At 40.1% G+C, this 19,491-nt stretch overlaps 1 protein-coding gene across 3 annotated transcripts in view; it reads right to left on the bottom strand.

Moving 5' to 3' along the window:
- The window catches only part of GRIP1 (glutamate receptor interacting protein 1), a 348,068-nt gene extending 329,922 nt beyond the window's left edge, over positions 1–18,146 (bottom strand). Inside the window, exon 1 of one of the 3 annotated variants that reach the window (XM_088165626.1) lies at positions 18,034–18,146. Coding sequence is in view for 1 of the 3 variants with exons in the window: in XM_088165628.1 (XP_088021754.1) it covers positions 18,034–18,088 (55 nt within the window). In the remaining 2 variants the exon portion in view is untranslated. The remainder of the gene's footprint in view (positions 1–18,033) is intronic. The other 2 variants (XM_088165632.1, XM_088165628.1) reach the window with 2 other exon arrangements.
- Positions 18,147–19,491: the final 1,345 nt, after the last annotated feature.

Genomic DNA, 19,491 nt, shown 5'->3' with positions numbered 1-19,491 from the left:
AACTCACTGCAGAAACAAATTCAGACTTCAAGCCAGAAATCGTGATTTAAGCGAGGGAAATGTGAGGCTTAACTAAGTATTGGCATCACAGGAAGTTGAAAACAGGGATATCTAATATTTGGGTAAAACAAAAGAACTTGAATAAGTTCAGAACTGGACAGCAATAAACGTTTTAATGAGGCCTGGACAGGCTGGGAGCCAATTGCTGACTGTGCCTCCCCACGTACTTGTACACAATCCTGCTGAGTGTGTGGGAGCATGTGTATGCCTGAGGCATGCTGCAGTTGTTTCAAGGACCATTATACAGCGATTCATGGACCAGCAGTGATTCATGAACCACCGGCTGAATAACACTAGACAGAACTACCCTTAGTCCCTTTTTAGCATTTTGCTTCTTGATTTTATGCAGCACTTTGTCCATATACTATTGTTGTACTGGTGGGCAAAAGTAACATAAGTTATGCCCAGGTAACAAGCATTCATCTTATTCAGTTTGTCTTCACCCCTAGTACAGTGCAACTTATTTATAATGCATATCTAAAGAGGTAACTCAATAAAGAGCTGCAGAAAAAAGGATATAAAATGGCAGAAAACAGGGAAAACAGAAGAGTGATAGACAAAGGAAAAAGAATAGGTGAGATGCAGGAGGGGAAACACTTCAGAGACCCTTTGCTATTAGGGAGCTGGAAGAAGAAAGCAAGGGAAAAGATCCAGAATAACAAATCACATGCACAGAATTTCAAGTGGAAAAAGCTTTCTAACACCTCAAGTAAATCAACAGTTGAAACTGTTAAACTTTGTAGGTATTGCTTGAAATTGCTCCTCTTGCTAGGTGTAAACTACAGCAATCAATGCCCATCAAGTTGCTAAGTGAGCGCACTGCCCAGTGTTGCAGGGGTGTGCTTGTTCATGCTACAAACCAGGCCAGAGACAAAGCCAAATGCAGAGTAAAATCAAAAAATAGACAAGCTAGTACACTGATTCATTATTTATTTTCATGAATAATTACTCACAAAAAATCTTAAACTTTTAATACCACGGCTACCACAGTACTCACACCCTGCTGCTCCAAAGCAATCAGCGAGGCAGGAACGCTGCCAGAGCAGCTCAGTTCTGCCCCTGTTGAACACAGGCATTCTCAGGAGTAGTTAACTTCCAACTAAAGATAAGAGACAAAAGTGGCTTTCTAAGAGTACCTGTGCTCCACCACTCACAAGACCTGCGGATGAGCTGACAGCTCGAGGAAGTCAGTCCAAGGCATATCAAAGCATCTATCCTACTTCCAGAAAGAGAACCACAGACAATACCAAGCAGGAAATCCCAACTACTCTAACTTACATGGTCTTTGATACTTGTTCATCTTCCTAGAAGTTACTTCTTTCATCATCAGTGTGTACACTTTTCAGATATAATCTGATGATAATTTTCTTAATTACATTCTCTCTAAAGTGCCACTGAACTTAATGCTTCTGAATTCAAACAGTAAAATTCACATCTTGCCAGTCACAACTTTATTTTTTTATCAACTCTTACAATGACAATTTTTTCCAGTTACTGATTTGTCAAAATATAAATGCTTCATGGAAAAAAAAAGGAACAACATAACCTCAACATACAGAACACTCCATTAAAAATCCAGACATACATGAATTCTGGTAATTCCCATTAAGCTGCTGGACACATGGCTTTAGGATATTCTAATGTGCAGAGTGCCTAGCAACAGAGGGCTCCAGAGCTCCTGCTTTACATTTTGAAATGATCTGGGCTTTCAGGGCTTCCCTATTCCCAGATGAGGAGTTCAGAAACCCACAGCTCAAGTTGTAAAAGGAGTTAGAATCTATTTCAGCTAAACAGCAAAGAATCTGGAACCAAGAGCTCTCAATCAGAGGGCCTGGGTCTTCCAAGCTCTCCTATGCATAGGCAGAAATACATATCCTCTTCTCCCACTCATCTCCTAAATATTCAAGTTAAATGACTGATACATAAATTAAAAGTATATATATTCATCATACAGAGGGCAAATTCAAACATTTAGCCTAAACAATCAGAAAAATCTTATGTCAGCAAAGTACACATAAGCAGGTATATTCAACTCAGTTAAAAAAAAAAAGGATATGATCAACCTTATCAGTGATTTAACTGAGTTTAAAGAAATGTTCATGCATGAGTTCTGACTTTTCTTAACTCCATTATTCCTGCTGGATTTTTTTCCATTAATTCACGTGGACCAAGAAGGATGAGGAATGTGTTTAAACTAGGAGGTAACATCTTGGAAAAAGGAAATAAAACAAAAGAACATCAACAACCAACATGAAAGTGGGATAACTCATGAGATTAATAACTCTTGCATAATCAGTACAGACTTTTAACAATAATGAGGAGATGAGCAGTCTATGAGCAGTGTCGGGGTATCTGAGGAAAATGAGTAAAAGGGTAACCCAATAGCAGAAGACCAATGGACAATCCAATGATGAGCTCTCCTCAAAGCACAACAGTGGTTCTAAAAGCAGGGAGAAGGATGGATTTGTGGATTTCTCAGGGCTGTTGTACAGGAATATCCAGATCTGGATCTTGGTGTTGGTCTCCAATCTTTCAGATTAAGAAAAGACAGTGACCAAAGGCACAGGTGTGAAGGAGTGACAAGAAATGTGCAGGCCAGGTGTAGCAGGCCTCTACCACAAGGAACACAGACAGCAGTGGCAACGACAGGGACAAAATGATCACAAAAAACAGTGTTCCTATTTGAACATTATTTCCCCATCACTCTTCTCTCTGTTAAAACAAAAATCAGTCAAAATTGGAAAAAAAAAAGCATTGCAATAACTAAGGATTGTTAAAGGAAACAAACAATGAAATACTATGAAACCATACAAAAATACCAAAATACAGTAACATGAAGACAGCAAGGCTAATAGAGGAAATGGAAAACAAAAATATTAGAAAAACTAGGGGCTTAGGCAAGGTTTTGTGGATTACTGGAAAACAATTTCTTGGTTTTCCTTTTAAGAAATAGCTCATTTTAATGTAGCTAAATAAAATATTAAACAACATTTTGTTTATGTTCATTAAACACTTCATCATAAAAAAAATTAAGGCATTTGCAGAATGACATGAGACATAATTAAAATAGTTTAAAAAAAAATTGCCCCATTATTTTTTGCTCATACCTTAGTTTATATATCCTAATTTGACTTTTAATGAATGAAAATTAGAAATGCTTTTTCAAACAAATCATATTCTGAATCTCAAATTATGCTTACACAGTCTATACTGTATGGAAAGAAGGAGAAGGAGGAACCACTAGACTTTTAAGCTGTTCTCTAATAAAAGTGACAATTTGTTAGTATCTCCCTGAATGGATAAATATTAGTTCACATCTTTGAACACCATAGCAAAGTCTCTACTTACTAAGACTTTGGGATTTTTACTTTTTTTTTTTTTATAAAATATCCTATTAAGGAGCAGTAATCAATCTATTAAGGTTTCCATAGCAATATATTCTGTTTGCCTGTAAGTGTTTATAGGTATTTTTCACTGCACCTGTACATTGCCTTGAAGATTCAAGTCCTTCCCATAATTGCCCTAATTCATTGCAATCTTGAAAAAACACAAAAAGGATGAATTATATAAAACTGCATTTCAAACTGAGTTTCAGAAAGAAGCAGAACATGATGCTGATAGCTGAATACAGAACCTAACGCAAGAACTATTTACAGCTCTCTACTACACCAGATGATGTTCACAGCTTAGGGGAAGCCAAAAGGTGGTCGTGGGGAAAGAGAACAGTACCCTGCTCAAGCAGACAGAAAACAAATGGCAAATGCTGTGTTACACAGTATGGGGAAAGCAGCTGAGGTATTTAAGTCCATCACCATCAAAAAGACAACTCCAGATGCTCAGTAAAGCGGAAGCAAAACCTAAAGATGTCTGAGATCAAAGCTGTCTCCAGCATAGACCAAATTAATGAGACATCAGGAGGAAGAATGAAGATTGATAGCTAAATCATCTCTTAGAGATGAACTTAGTTGTCTTTTGGGTCTTTTCCAACCTGAATGATTGTATGATTCTAAGTCCAACCGTAAACCTAGCACTGCCAACTCTAACTTCGTACAATTCTTCTGTAACATACTCAGGCGCCTTGGGGTTCACATCTTGGTATTGGCAGAGTAGATTTTTCGCAAGATTAAACGTAAATCCTTGGTTTTACACACGAAGGAAAAAATTGCTTCCTGCCTTCTGTGCAACTGGGTGCATAGATTATCAGGTCCCAAACTGCACGATGGCAGATCAAAAACTTGCCCCTGGAAGATCAAACAAGCAAAAGTGCTTTTATTCTTGTCTACCTTTTATGCAGCACCTGAGTTTGAGGGGAAGGATGACATTTTCATTACGAAAATAAAGCCCCTCTCTCCAGTGATTAAACATTTATGTTCAAATTATGTTGCCTTAAGACTTTTTTCACAAGGAAATCTTCAATAAACACACTGAGATGCACCAGTAGAACAGGAAACTAGCATACACAAATAAAAATCCATTAGGTTTAATGACTTACACACCAATGTTCTGTACCATAGCAATACTCAAGTCTCTTTAAAGACATATAAATATTGTATGTTAACAGAGAATTTATTTAATTTTTTAACTGACTGGAAAGCTATAGAGCACTAGAAGAGTTTTATGACAATGTCATATTGCAGAATAGTAATGGGTTTATTCAGCTTTTTTATTATAACTCGGCTTACTCCATGGATGATCCACTTGGCATTAGATCATGCTTTCAAGGGTGAGCATGTGGATTTACAATCTCTCCTACATACTGTATTCACACAAGTAAGTATAGTTTTCTTGTCTAGTGCCTCTTTTTTTCTATTTGTATTTTCTAACCAACTATTAAAGAGAAATCTTTACAATTCTTTCATACAGGAAAGAATAGAGACTACAGTTTCAGGGACTGAAGAACAAGACATGAGAGTTCCAACTGCAAAGCAGATCTTGACCACGACCTTGCAACAAACGCACATCTGCCTCATTTTTTTTCCCCACAAAATAATACCTACCTTGCTTTAAAGAAAGAAGGCTTAAGGTTTTAAACCATTGCTGAAGATGAAACAAACTAATGAACTCAAAGTCCTCTTTTCAGATTGACAAAGCAGAAGACATTTAGACTTGTTGGGAAGCATTTGTAAGTTTATTTGGAAATTCTAATGTTTCTATTATTACTTAATTTCACTAATATCTCCCGAGTGTCAAAGCATTTTCAAAGTACTGACATCAGCAGTTCACAAAAACAGAAAGACTGGAATACAAAAATCAAAGTAGGAAGGAATATCCAGAAGTATATGTATTTTAAACTACCTAGGAATTAAGGAACAAGACACAAAAATAACATTGTTAGTTTTTCTCCTTTCAATGCCAATTCACAGCAACAGCCCCAGAGTGTTTAATCTCTCTTTTTGAACAGGTGATCTTGTAATTCCATCCAATGGCATGCTCCAGTTTTCAAAAAAAACTAAGCCAAATTTGTAGCTTTCCCATTCTGGCAACAGCCCAGGTATCCTACTTTCAACAAATTCAACAGAAAATTCTTACCGATTTCAACCAAGATGCTACCCTATTTTGTACAGTGATAACTCCTGCTTTCAGTGTTATTACAGTCAAATACGCAGTAGGGAAAAGTCTGTGGGTTTTAGAATCCACATGAAAGAAAAATTTGAAAAATATGTAAAAAACCCAACCCTCTCAATATTTCCACTCTGACAAAGACTATTCCTTCTACTATAATATAGGCTTATTAGCCTCTTTGTGATAATAAATCAGGTAACTCAGAAAACACAGTGAGATCTCAGACCTGTTTGGGTAAATGGTACATGTCACTTCTGGTGGTAAAACTGCCAGCTCTGAGTAAACATTTTTTGCACATTACTTACATTCATTATGCAATATCTTTCAATGACCACAAAAGAAGTTTTTCCACCAGAAAAAAGACTGTCAGACATCCAGCAGTTAAATACATTTAACTTGTCTTCCAACAAGGAATATGAGGAATAAGTATAGAAATACCACCAAATAAAAACATATTTTACGTGTTCTCTGGGGGAAAAAAAACAACAATATTTTAATGAAAACACAGGGAGAAAATTTATGGTATTTTAAATTCTTTATACTGGCTTTTTCTTCCCCTCCAAAACAGGTATTAGCATATATCATGAGAATGATCTTTAATTACTGAAAATAAATAGTTTCCTTTTAGAATTACCCTTTGATCCACTTAAGCGTAGAAGTTATAGGCATAAATTTAAGCACATTGAATTCAGAAGGACTACTCATTCTCAATATCTGCATTAAAAGGAGCACGGCCAGCAGGTCAAGGTCTCTGCTCTCCTGAGATCCCACATGGAGTACTGTGTACAGTTCTGGTGCCCTTGACATAAGGACAGGGAACTGCTACAGCAAGTTCAGAGGGCCATAAAGTTGGCAAGAGGACCAGAGCACCTTTCCTCTGGAGCCAGGCTGGGAGAGCTGGGACTGTTCAGCCTGGAGAAGGTTGTGTGGAGAGCTCAGAGCAGCCTTCCAGTATCTAGATAGGGTCTACAAGGAAGCCAGAGAGGGACTCTCTCCATCAGGAACTGCAGTGACAGAACAAAGGGGAATACCTTCGAACTGTAAGACAGCAGGTTTGAATCAGATTTTAGGAAGTTCTTCGGTGAAAGGGTGGTGAGGCACTGGAACAAGTTGCCCAGAGAAGCTGTGACTGCCCTACCCCTGGCACTGTAGTAGGAGGTGTCCCTGCCCATGGCACAGGGGTTCTAACAAGCTGACCTTTAAGGTCCCTTCCAACCCAAATGATTCTATGATTCTATCTGTACACTTAAGCAGCAAAGGTTCCAGAGACCTTGACTCTTGGCTTAGAGAACTTTTTCAGATAAGCACCAAAAGAACACACGCGCCATCCATTCATTCTGCTGAAGCCTAGCTGACACTACTGCCATGTTCTGATCCAGAAAAACGTGTATTTTTAAATGCTTTGCTGGATTAGGGACTTAATGCAGGACAGTTTGCTGGCTCAAGCCTTTCATGTGCTCCCTCTGCTGACAGACAGACCTTATGGACATATTGCCAATTCATGACACATTTTTGTTTTTCTTTTAATCCTTAGTGTGCTATCGATTATTAACTGGAATCTACATGCCAATATGGTAATTTATGTGTTTGAACTTAAACACACAGACTCATTACATTAGGCTAAAAATTGTTCAATTTAAAGAATACTGTCACAAACAATGACATCAGAACAATCCCAGGAAAAGACGTTAATTTCTACTCCCCTGTGTATTGTACTTTAATAGCATGGCATATGACAAAATGCATATTATTAAATATCATGAAAATGCTTACCTTTAAGCTTGCAAACCCTTAAATGTGTCTAACTAAAACCCTGAGTACCTCAATTAAGTAGGAAACACTCTGTAATTGAACATCCAAAAATTGCCAAAAAATTATAATGCATTCACATAACTGCATAAAATCCCCATTTTGTCAATTAGAATGTTTATAAGCTTCATATAAACAAACTCATTTTTATAACTGAAAGCAAAACCATAAAATTAAAAAAGACATTTTATGTAATTATTTCAGGCAACTACCACTAAGGAAATAATAAGTAACAGTTGAAAAAAGTCAGTTAAAGGTGACTTTTCTTCAAAGTAGCAGCCTAAACACCAGCGAGTTGTTCAGTTTCAATGAACAGGTCAATCAAGCTATTTTTAATTTTTGTGCTGACTTCTTTCTTTGCTGTTAAAGAGGAACTAAATATGCCTAGTTACAAAAAGGGGTCAGAAAAAAAATACCACCAAACCTGGTAAGATCAGAAAAAAAAGGAGTGATGGAAAAGGACAAATGTCAAAAGTAGCCAGATGTTTATTATAAGGTGGCAAAAAAAATATTCAAGACTAGTTTTTCGAATGACAGGGGACTCCATAACTCACCTACACGGTTGCTTCCTATATTTAAACCTGAGGAAGACATCATAAAATTCTTAGTGGTTGTGTTTTTTAAAATTACTTTAGGGAAAAGAAACATATGTATAAGAACATGGCTTAAGGCACTACTTACCTACTACCCTGATCTTTCATGAAAGCAGAAAATAGAACACAGAGACATCAGCTGAATCTTCTTTCTTTGGTTCAAAAAATATATTTTCAATGGCAGAGGGCAAGTTATCTGAAAATTAAAGCCCTTTTCATATTAAAGTATTCTGAAAAGCAAGAATCAGTTCACACTAAGTATTTAAACAAACAGCAGTGAATGTATCGGAAATGTATCTAAACAGAATAAGGAATACTACAATATAGTATTCTCGATATTTTTGGGTTGTTTTTTAAACAAATACATAAATACAGGTACCAGTACATGCCTAAATCTGTGGACATGTGAAAGAAACACCTTAGGCAGACAGGAAACTTCAAAAACTTTAGGATTAGTGCACTCAAGAAAGACACAGGAAATAAGAAAGACCATAAGAAAAGCCTGAGTTAGCACATCATTTTTGCAGTAGCTGTAATGACAGGAAAGCTTGGGAATACTAAAGCCCTATAATATTCAAATCAAGATAATATGAAACTTAAGTCATAAGATGTGTTCTCTCAATAAGTAAAGACGAAAATTTAAAAACATCAGCCATGTTTTAACACTTTGTGCTTGAGGTCCAAAGTTTTTGCTACTACTAACATTCCTGAATTGAGTTACTGACTAACAAAAGTGACAAGCATAAAGATACTGAATTATCCTTATGCATTGTCCATTTCATTTTTCCTTTCCCCTCTCCATAGAGCTGCCCATACCCCAGCTGAAAGCACTTGATCAACTGCCTCACTTTTGAAATGCAAATCCTGCAGGTTTATCTGGCTCCTGCACATTTTGCTAACAGTCCTAGTAAGAGGTAAAGTTAAAAGCACTACAAATTATAATTTCAAAACACATTTCTGTAAGAGAGGAGACATTTCTTCAGTTCTTCAAATCATGACGCACATAGAATCTTTAACAACACAGTTAATTTAAAGCCCATATCTTGAGGATATCATTTAGTTTGAGAAAATCCAATATTAGACAAAAAAAGTCAAAGTAAATTACAGGTATATTCCTCACAAATTTGGAAGCTTTATCAAATATATAAGGTGTTTTGAAAAGGCTAAGGCTCAAAAATTGCTCAGTGCATTCAATAACATTGTGGCATTTACAAATATGATCCAGAAAATGTAAAAATACAGACGAATAAAACTGGCAGATATACATGAAGGAGGCAATGTATTTTTGGCAACGGTCTTCTCTGACTTTTCAGAAGAGAGCCTAGACTAAAAAATAGCTTCCTCAAACAGGTACAAGGACCAGTAAATTCACTGTCACAAGTGAATTAACCTTCAGAATCCAGCAGAACTGCTTCCATTTACCAGCCAGTGAATTTTACTCTCCAGAGTATTTGCTCTGTGACTACCTCTCTACCTCCTGCCCAGGTGTTTTGTAAATAATCCATTCTTAACACAAAAACAACTAATTACTTCACTGAAAATGCCACTGAGATTAAACTTTTGTCAGAGTAGTAGAACAATGTGTTTATTCCACAACTGCATCCTCTCAAACTCAGGTCTCAACCCTATTGTGAGGAACATAGGTACAAGTGACAACAAAATCCTGGCAGTTGCCAATGCTTTAAAGAGATTTCAAGAAAGCATAACAGGGAGCTTGATACAACTCACTTCTTGGAACCATCCTGGCTTTGCTCAGATGCTAAAAAAAACTTCTCAGGTGAGAGGCAGCACCTGTCAGCAGCAGGGTGTTCCTCACCTTTAGGAAAGGGGAGTTGGTAATCAAAGTGAAAGACAGAACCAGGGAAAGCTGTTCTTTGCAACAGAAATACAAAGGACTTAGTATCTGGTCCATAGAGGCAATAATCCAAATTTTAAAAGAATAGCATCATTCAACTACTCCACAAGTCTGTTATTTCTATCCCAATAACAACTTCCTATACCCTTGTTGCTTCCTGCCTATGCGGAACACATTTATCACACAGATATTTTTGACTTGGTGAATTTGGTGTCATGTCAGCTGTTATTACAGCCCCCCAAAAGTGGCAGATATTGTTCTTATTTTTTTGCTTACAAAAATTATTGTCATGAATAGCGTAGCACTGTAGAAGCTGCTAAACTGGCAAACAAGTGCTGGACTGCAGAACACTTGTCTCCATGTCAGGCAATTGTAGAAAAGCTGGCATTACTTCTGCATCGCTGATATCTACAAAAACAAAACAAGATCGGATTCACTTACATACCAGTCACCAACATGTCCTTCTTCATTTTGTTGATTAAATGTAAATTTAGTATTGGTTTTACTTTGCACTCTGCAGTGTGGGGCAGAGACCATGTCTCACTGTATGTTTACCTACTGGGAAACTGCTTCAGGAAAAAAGTGCTAACTACATAGCGTGGCTTAGTAAACAAAAATAGTTATTTTAAATTCTCCTACCTTCCCAGGAAAGACAGTTACTGAAAAGACACATTCTGGCAAGACTTTACAACATTCAAAACACTACCCCTTAATAAGGAAACGTTTGTGTTGAGTTACACAACATGAAACTACTAGCCCACAAAACTGTAGTGTTAAAACTTCAGTCTCACCCTGCTAGTAAACAAAAACAAAACCTGGTAAATTTCACTGACAGTTACTTTTAACCATCATCATTACACCTCTAGCTTTATATTTCTTTTCTCTTATTTTGAGAGGAGATTCAAACTTGCATGAGGAAACTGCAGAACTCCTTAAACATCAGTGGGATTCCAATGTGTAAAGAAGATGGTAAAACTATTAAAACACTCTCTGCAGTTTTCCTTCACAGTAGCACAATCTTCTCAGTGGTGATTTTTACTAATAACAAGAAATTAAGGCACAAAACACATTGAGATTGAATCAGTCATGCCAAGCATTCTCAATTCCTGTGGTGATTTCAAAAGAGAAGAGAATACAAAATTCCTTGTGGAATATGTATCAGTACCAAAACTGTCACCCCTTGCTTACCTGTCTTTTCTATTCATATGTTCTTGTTAAACTATTTCAACAGTAAGCAAAGAACACTGCTTCTAATCTGTGATGCAGAATCAGTGACACACAGAACTTGCACTGATAATGACGTTGAAAAAAACCAGATATTAGACCATCAATATTATTCAGAACCATAAAAAAGCTGGCCACCTCATACCAGAGGACACGCCAGAAGAGTTTGTGAGTTTGTGTTCCCCAGCCACCCAGCACAGCCTGTGCCAGCAAAAAGAGGAACAGGGGGGAAAAAAAACTAAAACAAACACCCATAAACCAGTGATACACTAGGGTGTACTATACTGTAGGGTGATACACTAATTAAGATTACTTGTATCTGACATAAATGTTATTACTTTACCCTGAATTTTGCAGAGTCTCACACTCATCTTGCCCAAATGAAATGCTGAGCAGGTGATCACCCTGTCCCCATCCACACAGGATGCTAACACATCACCTAAGTCTGCTTTTCTGTAAGTCAGGATGGATGGTATTCTTGACGTTTCGATGCGCATAAATCCAAAACACTTCCGTAAAACATTCAAACACATCCGAATTTCACAGCCACAATCATCAGACCCTTACCTGCTGACTCGGTACATCCTTTTTCAAAAGCATCAGTGTGACTAAAGAGGACTCAGAAGCAGTGGGGAGAAAGTACAGCATCGAGCCTCACCTCCTGCAACCACTGGAGAGCAACATGTTCTTCCAAAGCTCTTCAGGGAGAACCTCGAGCTGTGGCAGCTCAGATAATCTTGAATAATAGAAAAATAACCCATAGTAGGGATATAATTATGCACTGAGATTCAGGAGAAGTTGTCTATATACAAACTGCTTAAGGATCTAACACTGAAGTTTCTGTTTTTCCAGTTATATGTTCCAGTATGCAAGAAACTCCTTATCAAAAATTTGTCATTCAGAATTTATACCCTTTATATCTCCCAGATACCCACAAAAAAGCAACTGTGCCTGTCAGTGGCAAATATTGTTACGGCTTCAAATTCTACATGTTGCTGTTCTTTGAGGCAAGCTAGAGTATTTTCTGCCATCACTCACTGCTGACAAACCTAACTGTATTTCTGACAAACATGAACAAAAACTGCTTTTGTCTCTGCAAAAACCAGAAATCATTTATTTGCACTTATCTCACACTTTCTTTCTACAAAAGGGGGAAAAAACCTTGGTTATGACACAGACACAGGAGACTATCATCTCTCAGCCATCAGGGAAGACCATACTTTCATGATGATCCCACAAGATTTAACAAATTATTTTAATACCACAGTTCATAAAATGCTGTTAACTTGGCTATGCAGATTGCAAGAGACGTAGGTAATTTTTGCCTGCTCTCAGTTCCTTTCATGCTAAAAGGGCACTAGGGAGCAATCCTATCCTTGTGTTTAAATCTTCCCCATCCCAGCTGGTTTTAAGAGAAAGAATGAAAAAACTGACACAGCATGCCTATGCTCCTTGCATGCTGCTAAAAACTAGATCTATAGTGACATCTTATCCCACTTGGCAAATGGTCTTCACCAACTCTCAGTTTAACAAATGGAGAAAGACCAATGCCCAAGACATAGTTCAGTCAACACTGAAGTGAAAAGAGTCAGAAGTTCCAACAAGAACAAAATAGATACAGTTTGTAATTAGCATTTTGTTATAAATCTATCTCCCAGTATTAGTGTTTTCTAATCTGAGATTTACTGGTTGTTTCAGATGCTACTGGAGCAGGGTAATGAAGCTAGTTGAAGAAGCTTCTTGTGTCAGCAGCTGAGAAACTGGCATTTCCTTCTATTTCTGTCCTTATCACTTCTTCACCTTAAATGTAAGCAGCTCAGTGCACTTTGCATACCACAACTGACCAAATGTCCCAACTGTTCACATATTAGATATCTACACTCCACACTAAGTCCAGGCAATGCCTTCTCTGGGGTGAAAGATGATCTTCCACACATCTCTCTCCAAACATTCATCTCTAACTCCCAGTCCTGATTCTTAGGGCTGCCACCGTGAGCACATCCTCTCCTCACAAAAGTTTTCTGCCATCAGGTTATACTTTAAACTTTTCAGGAGGCATGTGACACACATGAGAAAACAGATAAAGACAGACAGAAAGTCTCTGTACAAGGTTTCTAATCCTAGGTCTCTTCAGTCTCCGAGAACCCATGTAAGCTCAAGAAGAAAAAGATTCCTCTTGCCTTACTAAGGTGGAAGACTGAAATACAAAGAACAGTCACCCTCAGCCTTCGGTTGAAAATAAGCTGAATTTTAACATGTACCTGGAAAGAGCATGAAGCATATCCATGAAGTGGCCTCATTTGATCAGATGCAAATTGCTAACCCACAATAACATGATTAAATTCAGTAACATACCTTTCCCTTATCTGAGAAACTGATTCTCTTCCAACTTAAGATGAACAGACAAGCTCATGCAGCAATAACCTCAGGAAGAGATGCTTGTTGTCAGCACATCTTCCATGAGAACATGCTAGTTTTGTACTTGAGGCAGGATTCACAAAATACCTGCACATCTTTTTATCCTTGAGTCCTGGGATTTAAATAGTTTCCTAATGTTTCCTTTAAAATGTTTCCTTGAGGTTCACCTAATTTCCCTGGCTGCCAAGTGAGAACATTAATAGAAAAGCAGAAAATAAAAATACAATATTTCCTTCTTCCTTGACCTAACTGGTCTATTTAACAGAGGAAAAATAACTGTGAAAGGAATATTACTTAAAAAATAAAATCAAGACCAAAGCATACTTAGAGGCTTTAATTTCTAAAACTAGCATGCATGTACATTAAGGTATCTCAAGCAGTCCCACAGTGAGCATACAAGATGTACAAATAGTATTTTCTGTACTCCTGGGAAACTTGATCAGCTATGAAGTTGAAACAGGAGTTCCATAAAACACCTTCATTTACCTTGATTGGAAGTAACATTGAACAAAATTAATTCCAGTAACATTTTTCTTCCTAAGGTATTCACAAAGACATCATCCCAGAAAGTGCTTTAGGTGGTTTACAACAAGATCCAATTTACATCTTAGGCAGAGAACTGGGGAGGATGGAAGTGCACCCTGAATTTTAAGGACACTTACAGTAGCACATCGTCACATCTTCATGTCATTTTTGAAATGACAGGGTAAACTGCATCAGGTATATGTTACAAATCTTTTACTTAACACAGAGCACAATTTCATTCCTGTAAAGGAGAGGTCTTCTTGTGATAATTGTGACAGTGGAAGCCAGAAGCAGCACAGCCAACTGCAGAGCATTGTTCAATTACAGAGCAGGCAGCAGAATACCAGGAGCTGTGCTGCAGTAAACACAGAAAAGCATCTCTCCACTTCCTATTTTAAATATGGTTTTAGTCACTGAAAACCAGCACGATATGATTTTTTTAAGTTGATTTAAGTATCCCACATAATTACCACAGTGAAGACATCTAAAAATACTTGTTGAAATACCATTGATTGCCATCCCTCAGAAGAGACTCTTCTCCACTACAAAGCACTCTCACAAATGTTAAACCCTACATGCAAACACAGGCTCTGATGCTTGAAACACTATCAGAGTATCAATTGCTGCCAAGGTGAGCCCACTGCATTGACCACGTCTCTGCTAGTTCAGCAGGACTTGCCAATTTCCATTAGCAAAATTCTGATTTTATCAAGTTTCTGGATAACCTCCATTTTAGCGCATGACTTTTAGGAACAATGATCACAGGCTGCACTAAGGACTTTTTGCAGCAGATATTCAACATGGAAGAGAAGGTTCTGAAGCAAGGAAGGGGCAAACAAGGATACCAATACACTAAAATAACCCCACTTGGAGCACAGTAGGTCTGCACAAGGTTATCACCATTTGCAGCATCCCAAGGGCTCCTCACATCAAAACAACACGGGTCCTTGGATAGTTTTTAAGTTGATTCCTTGTACCAGAACATGCTATGGCATGCGCTGCACAGTTTCTGACACCCTAGATGAACTTAGCATCAAGGGAAATACAACAGCCCTGAAGTGCTCCCCAAAGCAATGCTGCATTGGAGTAAGAAAAGAGTATCAGTACCCAGTCGACCTTCTATACTGCAGAGCCTTGAGGATGCAGCCCCCATCCTCTCTAACAAATCCACTGACCTCTCAAGCCTCATATCCTAGTGCCCACAACTTCCTTCCTTCCACTGCTGAGGACTTGGGGGCCCAATCAGCTCCCTATGGGTGCATACAGAAGATGCAGAACTCTCAAGAAAGCCTATAACATTTGAGGGAAAAAAGCCTGGGGAAAAACAGTCTGGTACAAACCACTCATAGTTCACTACAGGGGAAATCTTTGCCTTCCCAGTTTTCCCAGCACCTTCAGAGCTGGCTTTTTCCAGTTGAAATCTGCTGCTACAACTAGACTTGAAATCAAAGCTGCACAGTACCTGTTTATTATGACAGAGAAGGGGGTGTACGGATTGTAGATATAATAAAGCCAGCAGGGGAGGCTACCCTGAAGGGGAAAGCCAGCAGGAGGCACAAGGATAAATTGGCATTACCTACCTGATCACTTCTGTTCTGAGATCTTGTTTGGTTTGTGGTTTGTAGGGTACTTTTCTGGTTTGGATGGGTTGTTTTACCCCTTTTAATTTTGTAGTTTGTTTTACAAACACAAAAAAACTTCAGTACACATTAATTTAGCAAGTCTGTGTTGTTACACTGGAAAATTACTACTAGCCAGTCCTTCTTGTGTTCATAGGGTTGAACAAAGACTAGTTCCTCTCACAGGAACAAAACACTGATTACAACAACCAGATTACAGGAACATAAAAATCAAAGAAATTACACAAACATTTGAATGTTTCTTATTCTTATATTCTGTATGAGTATTCTTATCCTATAAGAATATCCTACACAAGCATTTGTATATGTGATGTAAATACAATTTAAATTACTAAATATTTCACATCCAGTACTACTTCATATCTAAATCATAGAAAGCTATCACCTACACTGTTAGTTTAAAATAACAGTAATTACATTCACAAAAGTCTTCTGATAGCACAATGTACATAAAACATTCTGCAGACTAACTGAATGGAAATATTGTCTATAAACAGAAGAGAAGTATGTTAGCATAACTGACTCTGAACCAGAATTTAACTGTATTTGTAATTGCCTTTTACTCAATGCCACACTAAACTCCTACATTAGCTAATGATGCACCTTCATGTCATTACTGCACTGGTTATTTTTTTGTCTAGCTTGAAAGCTTTATCTCATTTATTCTTCATACTCAAGAACTATTAAATTCAATACTGATTAAATATTTTGACCATTTAATATTTTTCCAAGTCTAAATCAGGAAAGGTCCAGTGACTGGAATCCTGCTAAATTACTAGCTAAACTTAAGCACTACACAATGCAACATACTTCAGAAGGCAATAATTTATTTTAGGCACAGTAGAGATTTTTTTATTTACACAATTGAAATACAACAAAGGAAAGCATCAGGGGTAAGACTTTTAACATATAAATCTATTCGGCTTCATAATGAAGATGAAAGAGGCTAAACAAATAGGAATAAACAAGAACTGTTAATAGATCAATATTCTAATTCACATTAAACCCATCAGAGCAAAACCACCACCATTGCTTACTCTGAATAAAGACAAGTCCGCATGTTATAGCTCATGACACAACCTTTATGCAGAATGAAATGAGAAAATCTTTCCAGTTTCTTACACAGCCAGATTAGACCCTTTCTAAAGTCCATCTGTAAACGCAGCTGATATATTTTGACAACTGTCATCCATCCTATTTCTGTGATTCCTCTTCTACATAGATTCTTGACATAAAGAAATATGACCACAGATTTAGTAAGGATGTATTTACTAAGAGTAAAGACTCAAAAGCTCGATTTTCACAGCTGAAATACCTTGTGCTCACTTCAGCAACGATTTTCATGATGTTATGTTTGTGATGAACTTCCCATTAGGGATAGGATTTACCAGCCAAAAGAAGGGCAGCAGTTCTGCAAAAGACCTCCACCTCCAATGCAAGGGAACAAGACTTCTTCTACACAGCAACAGAACCTCCTCCTTTTTAATACTCGGTGAATTGTTGTTCCTAGCACGAGAGCCAGCTATCTAACACGGCAGCAACCAAACCCAAATGTCCTGCCTCAGGACTACACATGCTACCACGAAACTTACCTGTAAATTAAAAACATAATTCGACGGGTATACCTGAGAGTAAATGTGTCCCAGCCTTTTTGTCTTTGATTCACAGGCTGAAGACGGAGCAAAGAACACAACGCCCACCCATGACAGAAGCCCTCTCTGAGAAAGCGACAAAGATACCTTTTTATTATAACAAATAGATCGTTTATTCTTAGAAGTGACCAGAAACCATCTCGCTTCCGACATCAGCGACCCATACGGCAGGGTTCGGGGACCCGAGGCCATCCTGGGACCGCTGCCGGGACTCGGGGCAGCTCCTGCGAGCACTGGTCGCCACCGAGGCGCGATCGCTGCCGCTTCACCGACGCCCAGCGGGAGGGACGGCACAGGTCCAGCAGCGGTCCGGGACAGAGCCACACGTGGGAAGTTACGCGAAGTCACTTCGGAGCTACCTTCCCACCCCACCGGCCGTAAAAGCCTGGCCCGGGGCAGCAGCACCGCGGAGAAAAGTAAAGTTGCTGCGGAGGTGGCAGGGGCCGGCCCGGTGTGCCCCCTGGCCGGGTTCGGGTGCTGCCCCCCACAGCTCCCGCTCCTTGCTCCTTGCTGCGGAGCAAGATGGAAGGCGCGGGGCCGGCCGCCCGTCCCACCGCGGGGCGGCTGCAGCCGTGCCCGGCCATGGGCTGCGGAGGGGGCACTTGGCGGCGCCCCAGACCCCGGCCCACCTGCCCTCTCTCCCGCCTGCCTTCCCTCGCGGCGGTCGGCTGGCGCCCCCGGAGCTCCACACTCACCTCGCTCTGGCTCGGCTTGCAGGCAGATGGGGATGTTTTTCTTCCAGCCCGGCATGGCTCCTCGCTCCCCGCTCAGCGTTGCTGAGGCGACGACGGCGGACGGCTCATGGCAGGGCGACGCGGCGGCGACCCGCGCTCAGGGGGAAGTCAGCGGCTCCGGCGGGCAGCGGCGGAGGGGCGGTGGCCGTGCAGTGTGAGGGAGAGGGAGGATGGGGGAGGGAAGGCAGCGGAGCTCCGCCATCCGGGGGACGGGAGAGAGGCAGGCGGGGAAGGAAGGCGCGGTCTCGCCCCGGTTCAGACGGGGACCGGAGGGGGTGGGCGGGGGGATTGTGGGAGGCCGAGGAAGCGCGGAGCGGTGCCCGGTCCTGGCGCCGCCGGCAGGTGGCCCGAGCCGGCGCCGGGCCGCACAATGGAGAACGGGAGGCGGCCCCGCTCGGGCACGGCGGGGCCAGGTGGGGCGGGCGGGGCGCGCCGCCTTTCGCCCGCCAGGTGCGGGCCGGGGGGGTGGAGCTGTCGCGGGGAGTGGGGCGGGGGCCGCGGCTTCCGCTGTGGTTGTGGTCGTGGTCGTGGCACTCGTGTCCGCGGCTGTGGGGTGTGCAAACTCTGCAGCGCTGCAAGGCTCTGAGTTTGGGCCCCCGCGTGGCGACCGGCGCGGCCATCCCGCCATTCGCTCGCCTCGCAGTGCTGACAAGGGCTCGTCCCTTTCCCTCCGCAATTCCTGACGGGCCAGTTTCCCTGCACCCAGGTGGACGTAAGCTGGGCTATAAGGAGTTAAAACAGAGGCAAGCTCTCAGGGCAGGAACAGCCCCCGATCAAATAAACCGGAATCTGCACCGTAAAGAGTCCAGGACCCGATTGTGACAGGTCAAGTTTCTGTCAGTATTACAGGCAGTTCCTTGCGACCTTTTGACTAAAAGGCCTTGTATCTCTAAAATTATTTATGACGCAGCCGTGTCCTAACAGGAGACTAATGCTGTGATGATTAAATATTCCTTTTGCTTTTTACAGAAAAGAAATTCGAAGTGGCAGGTTTGAATGTCATTTGAAAATAATGATAGCAATACAGATGAAGCTTTTTAGTTTTCTGAGGTACTTCTGGAGATGCACTCCTATATAAGAGCTTCATCCTGCCTAACAATTATGTTATGATTATTTTTATATTATCTATAACATTCTCACGTTTACAGAAATTATGTAACTTTATGTAATGAACAACTACACGTTAACCCTTTAGTCAGAGGAAAATTTGAAGGGTTTAATTTCTGCTGTAAATGTCATGACAGTTTCCTGACACAGCATTCTTCTGTGTTGACTTTGTGCCAGCATGTCAAGCAGAATGTATCTTGGTGCTCATGAAAACCCCTTGTTTGAAGTCCCATTGATGAAAGCTGCAGCTCCTAGCTTTTCCTTGATTGCTCTTGGGCTGCAGTCCTGTCATCAGCAGTGCTGCAGGATCAC

The sequence above is a fragment of the Sturnus vulgaris genome, chromosome 5 (genome assembly GCF_052056855.1).
Source record: "Sturnus vulgaris isolate bStuVul1 chromosome 5, bStuVul1.hap1, whole genome shotgun sequence".
Lineage (NCBI taxonomy): Eukaryota > Metazoa > Chordata > Aves > Passeriformes > Sturnidae > Sturnus > Sturnus vulgaris.
The sequence above is the reverse complement of the archived record's forward strand: the minus strand, read 5'-3'. Positions and strand labels throughout refer to the sequence as shown.